This window comes from Leptodactylus fuscus, chromosome 5 (genome assembly GCF_031893055.1).
Source record: "Leptodactylus fuscus isolate aLepFus1 chromosome 5, aLepFus1.hap2, whole genome shotgun sequence".
NCBI classification, from domain to species: domain Eukaryota; kingdom Metazoa; phylum Chordata; class Amphibia; order Anura; family Leptodactylidae; genus Leptodactylus; species Leptodactylus fuscus.
The window spans coordinates 209,981,824-210,001,198 of NC_134269.1; the positions used below are offsets into that span (position 1 = coordinate 209,981,824).

General features: G+C 40.0%; 1 protein-coding gene across 5 annotated transcripts in view; it reads right to left on the minus strand.

The window, feature by feature from the left end:
• Positions 1-13,359: 13,359 nt before the first annotated feature.
• The window catches only part of BICD1 (BICD cargo adaptor 1), a 108,182-nt gene continuing 102,166 nt past the window's right edge, over positions 13,360-19,375 (minus strand). For 2 of the 5 annotated variants that reach the window (XM_075275213.1, XM_075275218.1), the window contains 2 exons: positions 17,757-17,829; positions 13,360-14,323 (listed from right to left, as the gene is read on the minus strand). In XM_075275213.1, the coding sequence (XP_075131314.1) occupies positions 14,233-14,323; positions 17,757-17,829 (164 nt within the window). In that variant the 3' untranslated portion in view covers positions 13,360-14,232. Of the gene's footprint in view, positions 14,324-17,756; positions 17,840-19,375 lie in introns of all 5 variants that reach the window. The other 3 variants (XM_075275215.1, XM_075275220.1, XM_075275217.1) reach the window with 2 other exon arrangements.

Genomic DNA, 19,375 nt, shown 5'->3' on the forward strand with positions numbered 1-19,375 from the left:
ATAGCATTGCCGGTGCTCTGCACGCTGGTTGCTACAACCGAGTCTTTCCAAATATAGAACAAGATTCACACTTGGCTTCCTGTGACACAGAAACCTCTGCGAAGATGTAAGAAGCATTTAAGGCCTTGTTCATACTGACATGGCGATGGACTGCATTCATTTCTATGGGATTTAATATGGGGCCTATTCACTATTTACTAGGGTCACAGTCCGCCGCCACTCTTCTGGCATATTCTAAGTCTATAAAGGGTTGAAAATGAGTCCTGTACCTTTGGCCGTGAGGTGCGCCTGTACTATTACAAGGCCCCGGCCCTCCTGTGTGCCAGCTTTCTGGTGTGAGTTATAGTAAATTTGTAAGTCAGAGGGGTCCTGAGCCTGGTCCGCCCTGTTCTCCGTCTGGCTCACTTTTTCAAAAAAGTGGCAAACGGGGCACAGAACGATGGGGCACCTCAAACAATAGTCATGTGTCAAAGATATCCCACTATGGACACTTAGGAGGAGGGGGAACAAAAGATACCCCACTATGGACACTTAGGAGGAGGGGGAACAAAAGTTCCCCTTAGGCCCCCTTCTGAATGGAGCACCAGTGCACTTGCGCTCGATGCACTTTTGTTGGGCTGCCATGATGATAATCACCGGCAGCGTCCGCAGCCCCGTAGAAGTGAATGGAGCGCTGGTCATGCAAGTGCACTGGTGCTCCACTCACAAGAGGGCCTTAGGGGAACGTTTGGTCCCTCATCCTCCTGATCACTGGGGGACCCAACGGTCGGGCCCTCAGCGATCAGACACTTGTCCCGTGGATAGAGGATTGGTGTCTATAACAGGACAACCCCTTTAACACCCATCTATACCAGAAAATGGGTGTAGATGAGTTAAAAGGTTCCCCCAAACACTCGTATGAACCCCGCTGTTTAGCGTTGAACTAGGGGATTGTAATGGACTTGTTGCTGTGTCATACATGTAATAGGATGCTGTCATGTCATGTGATGTTGTGTACCGCCAGCCACGTAAAAATCCATTGCTGTCCACGGATGCAAAATTCGGATGTCAAGCAGTCTGTATTTATGAGTCCGTACAATGGCCATAGATGTGTCAGCGAGGCCTTGCGGTCACTAGCGCAACGGATTACGACTGATGTAGGACTGACAAGTATGTGTGTGACGTCAGCGCTCCCACGGATCATGGGTACAAAAAATACCTCAGGGAGGGGGTCACCAGGTAATTCCTGAATCTGAGGTAGTGATGGTAATAGGCGAAGGTTAGGCCTCTACGAATGGGCGGCCATTGGTCCGACTGGAGTCCACTGGACCAGTGTCCTTATGGCACCATGGGCATAAAAGGTAGTGCATTGGCGCCTTCATCTGAACGCCATCTGTATTTATGGAAATGTGGGGGTCAGAAGGTGCCACCCTAGGGCTTAGATAGGGCCACAAAGGAGCAAAAAGGCTCCGGCCTAACTGATGTTATCCCAGTCAACCAGCCGCAAAAATGGAGGCCGAGCCGCCATTAGAGAGGGACAGTCGGGCCTATTCCTGTAAATGAGAGAGTATCCGTCTACAGGGTGAAGAGACTGGTGGAAATTTACACGAGAGTGCACATGTAAGTGTGAACGTATAACATACAGAGACCGCTAGGAGACATTTGTGGGTGTGAAGGACTTGTGTGAAGAAAGGACCGCAGACGTGACCAGACTAAGTATACCGTAAGCTGAGGCAGGATATTACCGCTATAGTGAGAGCGCGGCTGCGACAACTCCTACCAGTGATACCTAGATGTTTTAAAGAGACAGTGGGTTGGCTTCATCGGAACGGTTGCACCACTTTTCTAATTTGTGACTATTTAATGCCACATGCGACGAAAAGAGTCCCAAGTGGTGTTTTTGCGCTGGTTTTGGTGCTCTTCTAAAAGAGGGCCTTCTATCAGCCACCCCATATGTATCACATGGCATAAACGATAGCAAAATATATGCCAGCAAGGATGCCAGTATGCCAGTCTGGATGAATCCCCCACATTGCCACTGACACGGAGTAGCGGAGGAGCTGCTGTGAAGGTAATGGCACATTGTAACAGCTGTCTGCAGATTGTCGGAAGTACCTATAACTTGTAGACACTGCCATAGGACTGGTCACGTAGGCCATCATATTTGTGGCCGCATTACTTATTACAATGCATGTCCTCATGGGGGTAGGGGATGGTGTTATGCGTCTTCTGCGACCAGAGGTAGAAATCTATCACCGCCAGTTACCAACAAGTGGAAAATCATTATGTAATAGCTCAGTACATGGAGGGGAGAACCTTTGTGCTCAGTCATCTGTGTCAGATATTCCTGTGAAAGATTGTCACAACTCACTGTCTTATAATGATTAACTTTATGAACTTATGCCAACTATATAATGGTATATGGCAGGATAATAACACATTTATATTATGTAAGGGAGTGTAAAACTGGTGCTAGCAACACTGAGAATATACTGTAATACTACCTACCTAACTACTATAATACTGCTCCTATGTACAAGAATATAACTACTATAATACTGCTCCTATGTACAAGAATATAACTACTATAATACTACCTCCTATGTACAAGAATATAACTACTATAATACTATCTCCTATGTACAAGAATATAACTACTATAACACTGCTCCTATGTACAAGAATATAACTACTATAATACTACCTCCTATGTACAAGAATATAACTACTATAATACTGCTCCTATGTACAAGAATATAACTACTATAACACTGCTCCTATGTACAAGAATATAACTACTATAATACTACCTCCTATGTACAAGAATATAACTACTATAATACTGCTCCTATGTACAAGAATATAACTACTATAATACAACCTCCTATGTACAAGAACATAACTACTATAATACTACCTCCTATGTACAAGAATATAACTACTATAATACTGCTCCTATCTACAAGAATATAACTACTATAATACTGCTCCTATGTACAAGAATATAACTACTATAATACTACTCCTATGTACAAGAATATAACTACTATAATACTACTCCTATGTACAAGAATATAACTACTATAATACTGCTCCTATGTACAAGAATATATCCACAATAATACTGCTCCTATGTACAAGAATATAACTACTATAATACTACCTCCTATGTACAAGAATATAACTACTATAATACTGCTCCTATGTACAAGAATATAACTACTATAATACAACCTCCTATGTACAAGAATATAACTACTATAATACAACCTCCTATGTACAAGAATATAACTACTATAATACTGCTCCTATGTACAAGAATATAACTACTATAATACTACCTCCTATGTACAAGAATATAACTACTATAATACTGCTCCTATGTACAAGAATATAACTACTATAATACTGCTCCTATGTACAAGAATATAACTACTATAATACTACTCCTTATGTACAAGAATATAACTACTATAATACTAACTCCTATGTATAAGAATATAACTACTATAATACTGCTCCTATGTACAAGAATATAACTACTATAATACTGCCCATATGTACAAGAATATAACTACTATAATACTACTATGTACAAGAATATAGCTACCATAATACTGCTCCTATGTACAAGAATATAACTACTATAATACTGCTCCTATGTACAAGAATATAACTACTATAATACTAACTCCTATGTATAAGAATATAACTACTATAATACTGCTCCTATGTACAAGAATATAACTACTATAATACTATCTCCTATTTACAAGAATATAACTACTATAATACTGCTCCTATGTACAAGAATATAACTACTATAATACTACTCCTATGTACAAGAATATAACTACTATAATACTATCTCCTATTTACAAGAATATAACTACAGGTAATCATGTCTATGTACAAACAGTAGTACTAACTAGTATAATACTGCCCCGATGTGCAAAAATATCTACTATAATACTGCTCCTATGTACAAGAATATAACTACTATAATACTGCTCCTATGTACAAGAATATAACTACTATAATACTACCTCCTATGTACAAGAATATAACTACTATAATACTGCCCCCTATGTACAAGAATATAACTGCTATAATACTGCTCCTATGTACAAGAATATAACTACTATAATACTACTCCTATGTACAAGAATATAACTACTATAATACTATCTCCTATTTACAAGAATATAACTACAGGTAATCATGTCTATGTACAAACAGTAGTACTAACTAGTATAATACTGCCCCGATGTGCAAAAATATCTACTATAATACTGCTCCTATGTACAAGAATATAACTACTATAATACTGCTCCTATGTACAAGAATATAACTACTATAATACTACCTCCTATGTACAAGAATATAACTACTATAATACTGCCCCCTATGTACAAGAATATAACTACTATAATACTGCTCCTATGTACAAGAATATAACTACTATAATACTACTCCTATGTACAAGAATATAACTACTATAATACTGCTCCTATGTACAAGAATATAACTACTATAATACTACTCCTATGTACAAGAATATAACTACTATAATACTACTCCTATGTACAAGAATATAACTACTATAATACTACCTCCTATGTACAAGAATATAACTACTATAATACTACTCCTATGTACAAGAATATAACTACTATAATACTACTCCTATGTACAAGAATATAACTACTATAATACTACTCATATGTACAAGAATATAACTACTATAATACTGCTCCTATGTACAAGAATGTAACTACTATAATACTGCTCCTATGTACAAGAATATAATACTACTTTCTCTTCATTGACTTTCATGAACTTTTGTCAAAAATTCACTGATCTTGAATGTAACCTGCATCTATGACAAGACATAAAGCGCTCATAATACAAGAGTCACGCGTGAGGTATAATTTCTGTTCCTGACTGCAGTGTAAGCACATAGTGATAGTATCATTATAATGGACACCTAACTGCGGGTTATTGAATACGGTTCTGGCTTTTATAGGAATTCCTGTCACATAACTAAGATTTTTATCGTGTTTCTAAGTGAAGGAAGACTTGTTCTATTACATACTTATCAGACACATGTAGAGAGCAGTGACGTAACTAGGAATGGCGGGGTCCCGTGGTGAACTTTTGACATGGCCCCCCCCCCCCAACCGACACCGAAGACCTCGATCGACCCCCTCCTCCGCACTCTATTATGTCCCTTAGTAAGCCCTGCACACGGTATTATGTCCATTAGTGGCCCCTGCACACAGTATTATGTCCCAATAGTGTCCCCTGCACACAGTATTATGTCCCATAGTGACCCCTGCACACGGTATTATGTCCCATTCTGGCCCCTGCACACAGTATTATGTCCATTAGTGGTCCCTGCACACAGTATTATCCCCCATAGTGGCCCCTGCACACAGTATTATGTCCCATAGTGGCCCCTGCACACAGTATTATCCCCCATAGTGGCCCCTGCACACAGTATTATGCCCCATAGTGTCCCCTGCACACAGTATTATCCCCCATAGTGTCCCCTGCACACAGTATTATCCCCCATAGTGTCCCCTGCACACAGTATTATGTCCCATAGTGTCCCCTGCACACAGTATTATGCCGCATAGTGGCCCCTGCACACAGTATTATCCCCCATAGTGTCCCCTGCACACAGTATTATCCCCTATAGTGTCCCCTGCACACAGTATTATACCCCATAGTGGCCCCTGTACACAGTATTATCCCCCATAGTGGCCCCTGTACACAGTATTATGTCCCATAGTGGCCCCTGTACACAGTATTATGCCCCATAGTGGCCCCTACACACAGTATTATGCCGCATAGTGGCCCCTGCACACAGTATTATGCCCCATAGTGGCCCCTGCACACAGTATTATGCCCCATAGTAGCCCCTGCACACAGTATTATCCCCATAGTAGCCCCTGCACACAGTATTATCCCCATAGTGGCCCCTGCACACAGTATTATGTCCCACTGTGGACACCCATAAACAATTATTATACTCTGGGGTCTTTTCAGACCCCAGAGTATAATAATCGGAGACCCGGGGGAATAAAAACATAAAAAAATTACTGTTTCTTACCTGTCCCCGGTTCCTACGCTGTCTTCTCCGTTGGCGTCCTTGTTCTATGATGTCGGACGTCACATGACCCGGGAAGCAGGCCGGGTTCATGTGACGTCAGACAACTAGGAAGGAGGCCTGGCAGGATCGTGGAGAGGTAAGTAACAGTGTTTGTTACGTTCCCTTACCTCTCCCGGTCCGCCGATCATTATACTCGGGAGTCTGCAAAGACCCCCGAGTATAATGATAGCAGCAGTAGCGGCTGTCGCCGGGCCCCTAATGTCCCGGGCCCTGTGGCAGCTGCCTCTGCTGCTATGGCGGTAGTTACGCCCCTGGTAGAGAGCCTCTCATAAGTATTCAGTCCCCAGATAAGACCTAGAATAATGCTAATAGATGGTTATTGCAATACCAAGCACACAATGTTTATCTGTCAGTAGATATGTTACTTGCATAAGTATTCATCCCCTTCATATTCGTATTCAGCAGAATTACTTTACTTAATGCTGCAGAATTTTGGTTGGTTAAAGTTTTATCAGCACATAGCTTTTGGATATTTTCACTCAGTCTTGCTGGGTAACAAACATGAACTGCAGTTCTCAAATATCGCTGACTCTACATTAGGTTAAACTGGTTTATCTGGATTATAATATTAGCACTAAAGTCTTGCAGTGCTGGAATCCTGGGTTTGAGTCCTGCCTAGGACAACATCAGCAAGGAGCTTGTGTGTTCTCCCCGTGTTTGCGTAGATTTCCTGCCACTCTGCAAAGACATACTGATAGGGAATATAGACTATGAGCTTTATATGGGACAGTGACTGACAATGCCTGTAAAGCGCTGTGGAATATGATGGCGCTATACAAGTAAGCATAAAATAAATTAAAATAATGTTGATGATCTATACTTAGAATCTGTCATAAATATCAGATTGTTTGGGGGTTGGCACTTGTGACATCCATTGATCAGTTCAGGTGATCGCTGCAGCCTCTACACTGAATTCACAGCACAGTGCCATACATTGTGTAGTGGCTGTGCTTGGTATTGCAGCTCAATTCCATTCACTTTATCTTATAAGGGTCAGGGGAGAGTGTGTGCCAACATAGGCGTAAGGAGACTTACAAGTCATTCCTGCTCCGTAAAAAATATGCAAATCTATTCTCCAGGATGTAAATGGGAGAACAGTGCCTCTGTATGCCGCCCTCTAGAGGGCAGCCTCTTTAACATCATGCATGACTCAGTTAATAAGCCTACTGACATGACGCGGGGTTTATTGACAAATTAGTATTTCTATTCCAAAAGGAACAGATTCCCAGCTATGGACAGTGCTGTTTCGGTCTTTTGGACCTCCTCAGCATAGCGCAGGGATACTGATTTGGCAGAGTGAGAGACTATAGACCAGGGTCAGGGGATTATCATACACATTAGGGAGAGTGTGTGCCTACATAGGTGTATGGAGACTTACAAGTCATTCCTGCTCCGCTAGGGATTCTGGGTAAAAAATCTTATAACTCACTTAATCATATAACTCTATCTATCAATTTCCTATCTATCTATCTATCTATCTATCTATCTATCTATCTTCTATCTATCTATCTATCTATCTATCTATCTATCTATCTATCTATCTATGAAGATCTTAGATGTTGTACAAGTGTTACACAAATGTTTTTGGAGCAGTCTACCCCCCAGAACAGACATATTGTACCACGTACAGGCCCCTTCCGGACATGTTCCGCGTCAGTCATATTTGGACTGTCTCACGTGGAGGTCGGTACACTCCGTACACATAGGCTTCAGTGTGAACATATTTTATTTGCTGATGATAATATATCCTTAGTCTCCCCAGGTAAGCCTCGAAGACATCACGTCTAGAGATCCGCAGTGTAGGGAGGACTATCTACTCCGCCAACTGGTTCTCACAGTTTCTTATATCCTACACTATATCTCCATATCTCTGTTGTCCTCGTCCCTCTGGCAATTTCGCCCCAGCCATTATGCTATATTACCACATCAAAGCCAGAAATGCTACCCAGACTGAATGGGGGCAGGGCAGCCGTACTATTAAGGCATTTCCAGTTGGTTGCCAGTAATCTCCGGTTGATACCATCTGTAGTTTTGCTTTAAGATCTTATCATTCTAATGATTTCCAAAAAGTTCTCAAAAAGCGCAGTGTAAGAAATTCCCATGCCGGGATTAGGACTATTATACTGACACCTTGTGGACATGTTTGGTATCTACAGACACTGCACTTACTATCCTGTTCTCGAAATGGCTACATTTTTTTATATAATAAAGGGCCAGACTCAAGGTCGTAACCTGAAGGAGTTCATTCGCACCCTATGACAAAGTTTTGGTTCTGTACACCTGTCAGTAAGAGTTGTCATGGAAAGGGTAAGATCATTTTGGGATGTGATGGAAATTTGTCTATAGAAAATCTCTGTAATAGGACATATGCGGGGTCCCAGCAATATAAAGCCCCATTCCCACAGAGTAACGCGGCGCTGACTCTGACACGTAAACACCGTCTTACGCACGTAACACATTGAAATCAATGGGTTAAAAAGCCTCCCATTGATTTCAATGTGTAGCGCGAGTAAGACAGAACCCATTGAAGTCAATGGGATTCTGTTTTGAAGCGCTTACACTGACACGTGTTTACGTGTCAGAGTGAGTGCCCGCATTACATTGTGGGAACAGGGCCTAATACAGCAAGAACTTGAAAGCCATGTAGCAGGTACTATTATGAGGTACTAGGGAAGGGGTTAAAATATTGACGTACCAAGTCATATTAGTCCACACCTCTGACCTGTTTTCTACATTGCACCATTTTATTCTTAAAAAATTGAGTAAAACCACAAATTTTTTTAAAAAAATTTGAAGAACCACAATTTTAAAATTGATTATTTAATTTTATTAATTTCACATTCCAATTCATTTTACCAAAAATTTGACTGTGCCGCACCATACAAATAGTGGAAAGATCATTTAAATTCCATCAAAGGAAAAAAGAAACAAACAAAAAAATTATAAGTGAACATGACAAAAACATTTTATATCGTGGGTTTACATTTTTTTTTTTTTTGTAAAGAGAAGAGATGATAAATAACAGCTCGTACATATCCAAATAGTAAGAATCTGACTGGTGACAAATGAATAATTTAATAGCATTAAAATTAAATGAGGTATTGTGGGTAGAAACGCAAAAATATTTTGCACAATCCAAAATTATACAACTGAAAGAATCAATTTTTGTTTGATAACAGATAAAAAATATTACGCTTACAATACTGAAACTTCACTGAAAATTCTAAATTGGAACATCTCAAAAAAAAAAATTGTGTTGGTCTCTCTCCCAAAATGGCCATAAATCAAATTTCAATTTCAAAAACAAATATTTATTCAAGGAATATTTTTTTAAAAAATGCTCAAAACTAGATCAGAATGTAAATTATAATATGGCAGAAATGATCTCTGAAAACATTTACACCATTGACAGTTTCTTATCTATTAATCTCCAAATGTAACGATGATGGAAAAAAAAAAACATAAAATTCAACGAAACAGAACAAAAACATAAAAATATACAAAATACCAATAAACGGTATGCTAGACATAAAATTTTCCCCAAAAATATTTCATGTTGGAGAAACATTTTGGAGGGAAAATAGTGAGGACAGAAATCTTTTGTATTCCTTTTATATGGAAGTCCATTCTGAGGTTTCACAATAAAAATAAAATAAAATATTAGCATAAAATTAAAGTCTAATATTCAATTTTTAAAGTAAATAAAAATAAAATTTTAAATTAATAAATAAATAATAAAATTTAGTCTGTTACCTATAAGTAATAAATTATAAATAAAGAAAATGAACATTATGTTCCACATTTGTTATTGCTACTTTCCAAATTTACGATAATTTTTCAGAATTTTCCTCCTTTTGAAACCACCTATGTCAGGTATAGTCTTATCCAATATTCTAACTACCAACTGCATTTCATATCAATACACAAACTTTATGGTCTCCATAATTACAAACCCTTACCATATTTCACATCCTCAGGCTGAAAAAAATACTGCACCAAATTTTCAAAATTTTGGTAAATTTGGAACAGTCCTCCCAACTCTTGCAACCTGTTGATGTTTTTGTCTGAATTATTTTTTGAAATTCTTTTGCACTTCAATAACTTATGAACTTCTAATTCCGCTAACTCTCACCTATCACAATCACTACGGTCCCAGAAGCTTAGAGAGTTGTTTGGCAGGGCCCTGGGATTGGCACACTGTTGGGAATGGGTCTTCTTCCCTTCATTGAATAGCTGTTCTTGTTATATTCTAAATTTGGAATAAAAAGTTCTTATATGACACCAGTGGCCAACTACTCCTCTGTAAGATCCTGAAGAACAACTCCCCATATCTCAGGAGGTTGAACAATCATAATCTAGAGTTGCCAAGATTGTTTCTTTACGATTGCCAGCTACTTCAATTTCTCTAATTCAAGTTTTTTATAAGAAAGTCAAATTTTTTCAATTTTTTTTTTACATATCCAATTGTTCAAATTTTAAAGAAGAAAATCTTCACTTACCTGTAAAATTATATATTATATGGGGCCACTACTACATTAAAGGAAGTAATCTTTACGTCTCTGAAGAAGGTCACCAAGATGATCAACTGATCTGAACAGGTCATAAGGGCCTGTACTCCAATTATGTAATACATGACTAGGCCAAGACTGCCAATGTGGAGGCAACTCCTCCTTTTTTCTCATAAAGAAGTGGTACAAAGAGAGGTCCTCCCCTCAATAAAGTCCCTATATTCCAAAAATTGATCTGTTGACCCACCAAGACAATTTTTACGATTTTCATTAGAAAATACGGAAAAGTTTCCAGTTTTTAGAGTTCTGTGTATTTGGTGTCGATTGGATTGCAGTTCCCCGTTATGTGACGCAACACACGAGCCCAATGACTGTTCATCCACACTGTAGCTCCAAAATTTTTGCATAGGTGAAAATGCAACCGCCAAGACTTCTCGGACATCGTAGATGTCAAAACTTTTACATAGAATTCTGAATGTCGCTTGTGGCTTCTATAACAAAGTGTTCAGTTCCGGAAACCCCTTCATTGACCATTCAACCTGTTTATATTCACTTCTCCTTTTTCCAGCCTCCGTATGAAAATCATATCTTAAAAATTCACCAAAAAATTGGGCAAAAAATACAAAAACACACATCATCAACCCATTCCTTGACATAGATTTAAAGGGGAATTGCACCAAAAGTTCCTTATACATCACATGGACCCTACAAATTTTTCCACACAAAGAGGTCATGGTTCCCTAACCCCTTGTGCACCAGTTCTCAATCCCAGGAACATAGTTATAGAGGTAGTAATCACAGGTCTTGGTTGCCAGTATCATAAATGGCGTATACTAGGGGCGGAGCCTGTTACTGATATTGAATTGGAGCTCAGAACTTCATGCCTCTGTGCAGTGCCTTTATTTAGGGATTCACAGGGAACTCCAGTCATGAACCATAATAATTGTCATCTTCACTCACAAGATGAATTTAGGTGTAATTCCCCTTTAAGAAATTATCATGAGTCTAATAAGGAATTAAGAATATTATTAATAGAGTCTATTTTTTACTCCGCAAAGTATCGCCAAACTTTACAGGCTGTGTCTGGTACTACATTCACTTGAACAGGCATGAGCTGCAATACTAGATTCAGCCACCAGGAAAGTGTGGTGCTGTTTTTGGAAGAAAAAAACCCCATATACTTTTCTTTTCAATCTCAAACAGCAGAACACAGAATAGTGGGTCTTTATAGTCCCAGTACCATATATCCTGATCTACCACATGGCATTCAAAGGCCTTAATGATACAGCCACTTTAAAAACGTGAAAAAAACCCTTTTTAAAGGAAACTTTTCATCAATTCTATCTCTTTACATCATTTAATAAGCGCTACTTTGCTGACTCTGGCGCAGTTGGAATTTTTTTTCTAGCCTCTACGGTTCCTGAGCAATCACTGCTTTTTAGTTTCTGCATCCAATATGCTAATTAAGCTTTCTATTGTCAAGTGGGCTGTCAGGTAGACTGAGACTGCCCACCTGACAGAACATATACTGAAACTAACAATACCGTTTGCTCAGGAACCATAAGGGCTAGAGAAAAAATTCCAACTGCGCCGGAATCAGTGGATCATCACCTATGCAAACAGTTGAAAATGGTGAATGGGGTGAAAGGCCCTCTTTAAGTACCACTAAGGTCAATCCATTAAATCAATTACAAAAGTCTATGCCAGAGTGTGTGGGAGGTCACATGGAAAAGACCTACGAAGTCAGTCAGTGAGTGCTATACCAGACGACTGGTTTAGTAATTAGCATAAAACTATAATAAGCAAGAACCTTACAGTATTAAAAAAAAGGGTCAAGTGCATCAACAAATCAGTGCATGGACAGAATGTGGTGTCATTGACAATCAAATCCACCCCAATCACAATTATTTGTGCAGGCTATCGATAATAATATGACCACGCTTTGGCCACGTATACAACTTGATTTAATAATAAATCTAAACTTATACCTAACTCCTCAAGAGCAAGGAAAACCTTAAGAAGACCAACTGCAACTCGGGAGAAGAGATCCACAAATGCAATCCCGGTAAAATGGACAGACTTATTCATTAATGGCTGGTCAGTGTAATAGGTTAAACCATGAAAACAAAAATTCTTAAAGGGGTGGTAGCACCTATTTCCAGAATAACTCAAGATGTAGAACTCTCCTTACGAGGGCTCCATCATTTCTATAAGATGCTCTATTCCAAAGTTACTGCGTTTCAAAGACTAAGGTTTTATCCAAGTAAGATCTCAGAGCTGGTGGCGCTGTTGCATTGGTGTCTATGAAAGAAGGCGGTCACCGGCGTAGTGGTGAAAGGAGGTATTGAAATTTGAAAACCATTACTTGAAATTGCAGTAACCTTTGGAAAATTTCAACCACCGAAAAGTAATATTCTCCTAGGTGGTGTTATTTGTAAAAACTGTAAAATTTGGTTACCTAATAATTAATTGAGAGGCGATACCTACCCTCGAACTTTGGGCAACCTTAACTTTTCGGCTGTGCATGCTTTATAAGTCAAAAACAAACCATTTCTCCAGAAATATAGGATGCCGCAGACCAGACTGATAGCTTAATGCACACTTATCATTATCATAAATCACAATCCCTCCTTCGATAGCTGTAGATATTGTATATTCTGTCCCCATGCTGATTTAGTAGGTGGGGCCTGCCTGTTATGTCTTCTGAGCCAATCCTATCCTCCTGTAACTGGTCTTTCTTTCCTCTTCCTCTCAAACACTGTGAGAAACTGCAGCTGCATCCCCCTCCTCTCCTCTTGTAGTATACAGTTTTACACTAGATGGATTTTTTGGTACCTGTTGAAGTTTTTTAACTTTTACAAAAGGGAAGGTGAATTGCAGGCTATTAGAAGGTGGAAGAGATGCCACCTTCCCCTTAAAAAATACATTCCAAAATCGATTTATATAAAACAAAAAGTTAGGTATGCTTGTCATTTTTGAGCGGTTCTAACCATTAGACCTATGCCAGAGGTTGAGCTCCATCTCTCACATGACGCACTTGCCGATACTCTAAGCCACCCCATTGTTAGAAGATGCCTTAGTTATGGCTACCTTACACTATTCCATGGAAATCAAAAATATTTCCAATAGTCTAACCATACGATCTCCTAAAGAGTAGTCCTCTCCTAAAGTGTTTAGTTCACAGCAAAGGGTGCAAAACCATATAAAAAAAATAAATAGCATGCTCGTAACGACAAATAAAAAAAAAATCAATCTTAAGACCGGCCTATGAATAGTGAAGAATTACGTCCAACACAGCTTCAGATATTGGCTTTAGTATCCTAGCTGATGAGTTGAAGGAACAGTCTTCTATCTGCCTACTTCCCGTATCACCAGCGTCTCCCGTGAGAGGTCACCAAAGAGTCGTCCTCCGGTAACCAGATTTTCCTTCTGTGCTTCTCTTTATCTTGACTTAAGTCTGAATACTGAAGTGGTAAAAGTCCGCACTTCTCCTGACTTCTTCAGGCTTGTGGTTGCCACCAGTGATCTATGATCCACCACGTTGTCCCAATGTAGCATCTCTTTGGAAGTCTATGAGTCCGGTGGTGTTTTGGAGAGACAGTTGAGAGGGGCGCACTGTGGACTGGAATGTGTTTTTTCTTCTTGGAGTGCTAGATTAGGACTAAATGATAAAAAAAAAAAAAAAAAAAAAATTTCATTAGAAATACTGGTTGCAAAAACGAGAAGAAAAGTGACAATTTCTAACAAAAATTCATTGGTCACCAAACCTGTGGAATTTTTCCAAATCAAGGTTAGGACTAGAGATGAGCGAGTACTGTTCGGAGCAGCCGATCCGAACAGTACGCTCCATAGAAATGAATGGATGCACCTGGTACTTCCGCTTTGACGGTGGCTGGCCACTTAACCACCCGCGTGCCGGCTACGTCCATTCATTTCTATGCGAGCGTGCTGTTCGGATCGGCTGATCCGAACAGTACTCGCTCATCTCTAGTTAGGACCACTTAGCCCAGCACCAAACTTAGTTGTATAATCTTAATATAAATAGAACTTTTTTGCGACTATCTACATAAATTAAAAAACTTAAATATTGCAGTTTTCACAGTGGCCACTAGGGCAGCCATAATAAGCTGACACTTCCTGTTTCCTGCTCCTGGATTTGCTGTGTAGATTGTGACAGAGTAAGCAGTGTCATCTCACTTTCTTTAGAGGGTGAGGGAAATTAGTCAACGCCTGATAGTGTTGCTTCCCTATCCCTACATGGTCTTTGAGGGCAGCATTTTGACTTCTATAGAGTTACTGCTACGTCGCTTGCCGGATACTGTTCCCTGGCATTGGGCTCACAGTCATTTCAGCTGCCATAGCGTACCCAAAACCTGCAGTACTGTCTATACAGAGAGTTCAGGAAGGAAGTGTGTGTGTCTAATATGGCCGCCACCGGAGAAGATTTTTTTTTAAAAAAAAAATAACTAAAAATTACAAAAAAAAATTATTATTTTTTTTACTCTTGAGAATCAGACAAAAAAACTAGTTTTTTCATCTCATCATTCTGAAATTTTAAGTTTTTTACATTTTTACACCAATACAGCTGCATGTCTGGGCTTGTCTGGCCAATAAAGGTTTTAGTTTTTGGAAGATTCAGAATGGCATAAAAAAACAAAAACAAAGGAAAAGAATGGATACTCTCCTCACCATTCCCCGGCCACTCTTACCCAACTGCAGCTTCTTGGGTACCCTGCTAGTCTCTACTTTCTAGTCCATCTTGACACACAGGAAATGTGACTCAGATGGGTCATTGCACCGGCCAGTGATAGGCTCAGCAGTCTTTCCTTGTGTGTGTTGAGGAGGACCAGGTAGTAGAGACCCCAGGGGACCCCGAAAGAGTTGCAATTGGGTGGCGCAGGATCGGTGAGGTATCATTTTTATTTTTTTCAATTGCATTCTGACACTTTCCAAAAAGTTGGTGAAAAGCAACAGGAGGCTTTATAACATGGGTGATTCTAGCCCACTAGAGTACCGGAGTCTCTCCCTCGATAATGGGTTCCTAATATTATATGGCCAGCAGAAGACAACCCCACTTGTTGGAACCGGTTTTGGATCCAATCATTAGTGTCTAATACACAAATAACCTGGTTGACTTCACGATATATCGGTAAAATTCATTGGTCACCAAACTTATGGAATTTTTCCAAATCAAAGTTAGGACCACTTAGCCCAGCACCAAACTTAATTGTATAATCTTAATATAAATAGAACTTTTTTGCGACTGTCTACATAAGATTTAAATCTCTGTTGGGTCCAGTGCCCTTTGGGACCTCCTCATTTAATGGGACTACATACCCTAGTGTGCAAGTGTATCTCTGAGGAACTTTTGATCTACTAGTGAAAAAGGGACATTTGGGTCACAACGTGGCCCGACGGGCTATAGCTCTATAGACCATAGACCCGTCACTTGGGTTTGGGGCCACCGCTGATGCAACATCCTGGGTACCAAATGGATATTGTTGTCCTATAGACTGTAGCTTTGTAGACTAGGCCAGTAGTCTACTTTAACCCCATTAATATTTGTTTTACGAACCCCCCCCCCCCATACTAATAAGGTCGTCACATATATGGTAATTCTAGCCGGGAGGATGAAAGTGCACAACAGATGCCACATCCATCACCTACCCCGGAATAGCAAGACGTGCTCCCTGCCATGTGTAGGAATGTACTGTTAATTTATCCAATGTTACTTAGTAAGGACACTTCACAATTCTATATATAGTCCATGAGATCAGGAGATCAGAAAAGCTGAGTATTTTTGGAATTGGCACCTTGTGCATCTCAAGTACAAGAAAGTCCTGCACTATTACTGCCAAGAACTTCAACTGGACAAACCTCAAAATAGCCTCGGATATCTCAGCCGCACTCATCGTCCTGCTCTCCTTAAGGATACCAGCTGGTATGGAGACTTACTGGCAATACCCAATAGGAAAAGTCATGTAAATAGCCCTCTCACTATCGCCACCTTCTGGAGGCAAATTCCTTTAAGTCAATGGCTGATTCTTTAACAAGCCTTGGAACATGACTAGGGATTATCGCCAAGCCTTCCATCCATCTGCAGACAGCAGTTTTGGGGGTTGTGCCCTTCATCAGTACAGAATAGTCCGTTTTGGGGAGGTACTCACTAGTGCCACCTATTGGAAGCGGCTCCCTTTAAGTCAGAATCTAAATCTTGACAAACAAGGACAAGGACTGAGGATATGTTTTAATTTTTATATTACTTTTTATATTACATTATTTATTTAAATATATATCCTGTATATGTGACATACATTATATATAAATACTGTGTGTGTATGTAAAAAAAAAATATATGTATATAAGCATTGATATGCCTAAAAGAGAATCATTCAAACCACAACGGGTGATAACGACAGCTTAGCTCCTCCCTCTCTGTGCACTCTGAAGCTCCTCCTCCCCTGTGACCTCTACAGCTAAGCTCCTCCTCCTTCCTAGTGACCTCTGCAGGTCAACTCCTCCTCCCCTTCCCTGCACAATCACTCTACAGCTCAGCTCCTCCCGCCTCCTTCCCAATGACCTCTGTAGTCCAGCACAACGACTTCTGTAGCTCAACTCCCCCTTGCCTCCCCAGTGACTAATGCAGTTCAGCTCCTCCTCCCCTTCCCTGCACAATCACTCTACAGCTCCTCCTCCTCCCTCCCAGTGACCTCAGTAGTTAAGCTCCTCCTCTCCTGCCCTACACATTGAACTCTGCAACTCAACTCCCTCATCCCTCCCCAGTGTCTAATGCAACTCGGCATCTCTTCCCCAACACACTGAACTCTGCAACTCAGCTCCATCTCCCTCTTCCCCCTCCCTGCACAGTGATCTTTACTGAGCATGCTCACTACAATCTTCCATACAAGTCCATAGTTTTTTTGTGACTTTTAGTGTTTTTTTTCTAATATTGTGTGTAAGCTTCTTCAATACACGGCAGGGGGGGGGGGGTAATTTTATTGGGATTACATAGAGAAGGAAGGAAGATTATTAGGAGCGGCTGGGATTTGCATGCAGTGAAGATAAGACACATAAGTGGGTTAGCTGCACATTACCTGGCGGTCGGGCAGTCTAGCCGCCGGGTTAGTTGTGAGTAGAGTGGCGGTGAGGCAGCAGGCTGCTGACAATCTACGAGAAACTGATAAATTAGACATATATACAAAGAGATGACACGGTCCATGGTTATATAGAAGAGCAAAAGACTGAACAATAGATAGCACTGTTATGGAAAGGTTAAAAGGGGTTGTCTGAATTATTGTTCAAAAACAGCGCCACACTAGTCCATAGACTGTATCTAGTACTGCAGGTCAGTTCCATTAAAGTTAAAGGGCTGAGTTGTAATACCAGACACAGCCTATAGACAAAGGTGGCGCTGCCATCTCAGACAACCCCTTCAAAGTAAGAGATAGCAATTCTACACACAGACTAAGCGAGCAGTGTGAGTACAGGAGCTTCACGTGTAGCTTTTACATGTCTTTCCCGAATTTTTTTTTTAGGACTAATTTGTTAAAAAAAAGTAAGTTCCCCCTTGACTGTAATTAAAACGTTACTGTATAATTTTTATGCTTTAACACCATTCTACTATTACTATGTATTAATGGGTTTGTCCAGGATTTGGGGAAAACTAAGGGGGAAGGAGGAAGGGATGGGTGTAAAATAGGGAATAGGGAACCCCGGGGATGGGTAAGTATGTCTTCTATTTTTCTGCTTTACATCCACCCTGGCCAACCCTGATTTTGCTCCAAGTCCTGGAAAACCCCTTTAATTCTGTAATATCAATGTAACACTTGGACTCCCGTAGTTCTAAGGGAACAAACCAATGGCACCATAGATTTACAGGTTAGGTTTAGTAGAGCTGCGGGGGTAGGGGTTATTATTTATAGTTAGGGTAGTACAGACAGTTAAACACAGGCCGTGAGTGTCGTAGTATCAGAGTGCTGTACCATTGTTTCCCTGCAGATGGCAGCAGCACAATTTACAATGACACTAGATAGAATGTGTTACAGACAAACACGGAATGATAAACACAAAACACAGAATCACATAAAGGCGTCCATTAGAAAACATCATAGCGAAGCGCACAATTGTCACATATACCTGTGTGTACTGCGAAAATATGCCTGCACTACAAACAATACACCTAGCTATTCTATCTATCTCTCTGATTGATTGTAGATAGATAGATAATAGATATATACAGTCCTATGAAAAAGTTTGGGCACCCCTATTAATCTTAATCATTTTTAGTTCTAAATATTTTGGTATTTGCAACAGCCATTTCAGTTTGATATATCTAATAACTGATGGACACAGTAATATTTCAGGATTGAAATGAGGTTTATTGTACTAACAGAAAATGTGCAATATGCATTAAACCAAAATTTGACCACTGCAAAAGTATGGGCACCTCAACAGAAAAGTGACATTAATATTTAGTAGATCCTCCTTTTGCAAAGATAACAGCCTCTAGTCGCTTCCTGTAGCTTTTAATCAGTTCCTGGATCCTGGATAAAGGTATTTTGGACAAACAATTCAAGTTCAGTTAAGTTAGATGGTCGCCGAGCATGGACAGCCCGCTTCAAATCATCCCACAGATGTTCAATGATATTCAGGTCTGGGGACTGGGATGGCCATTCCAGAACATTGTAATTGTTCCTCTGCATGAATGCCTGAG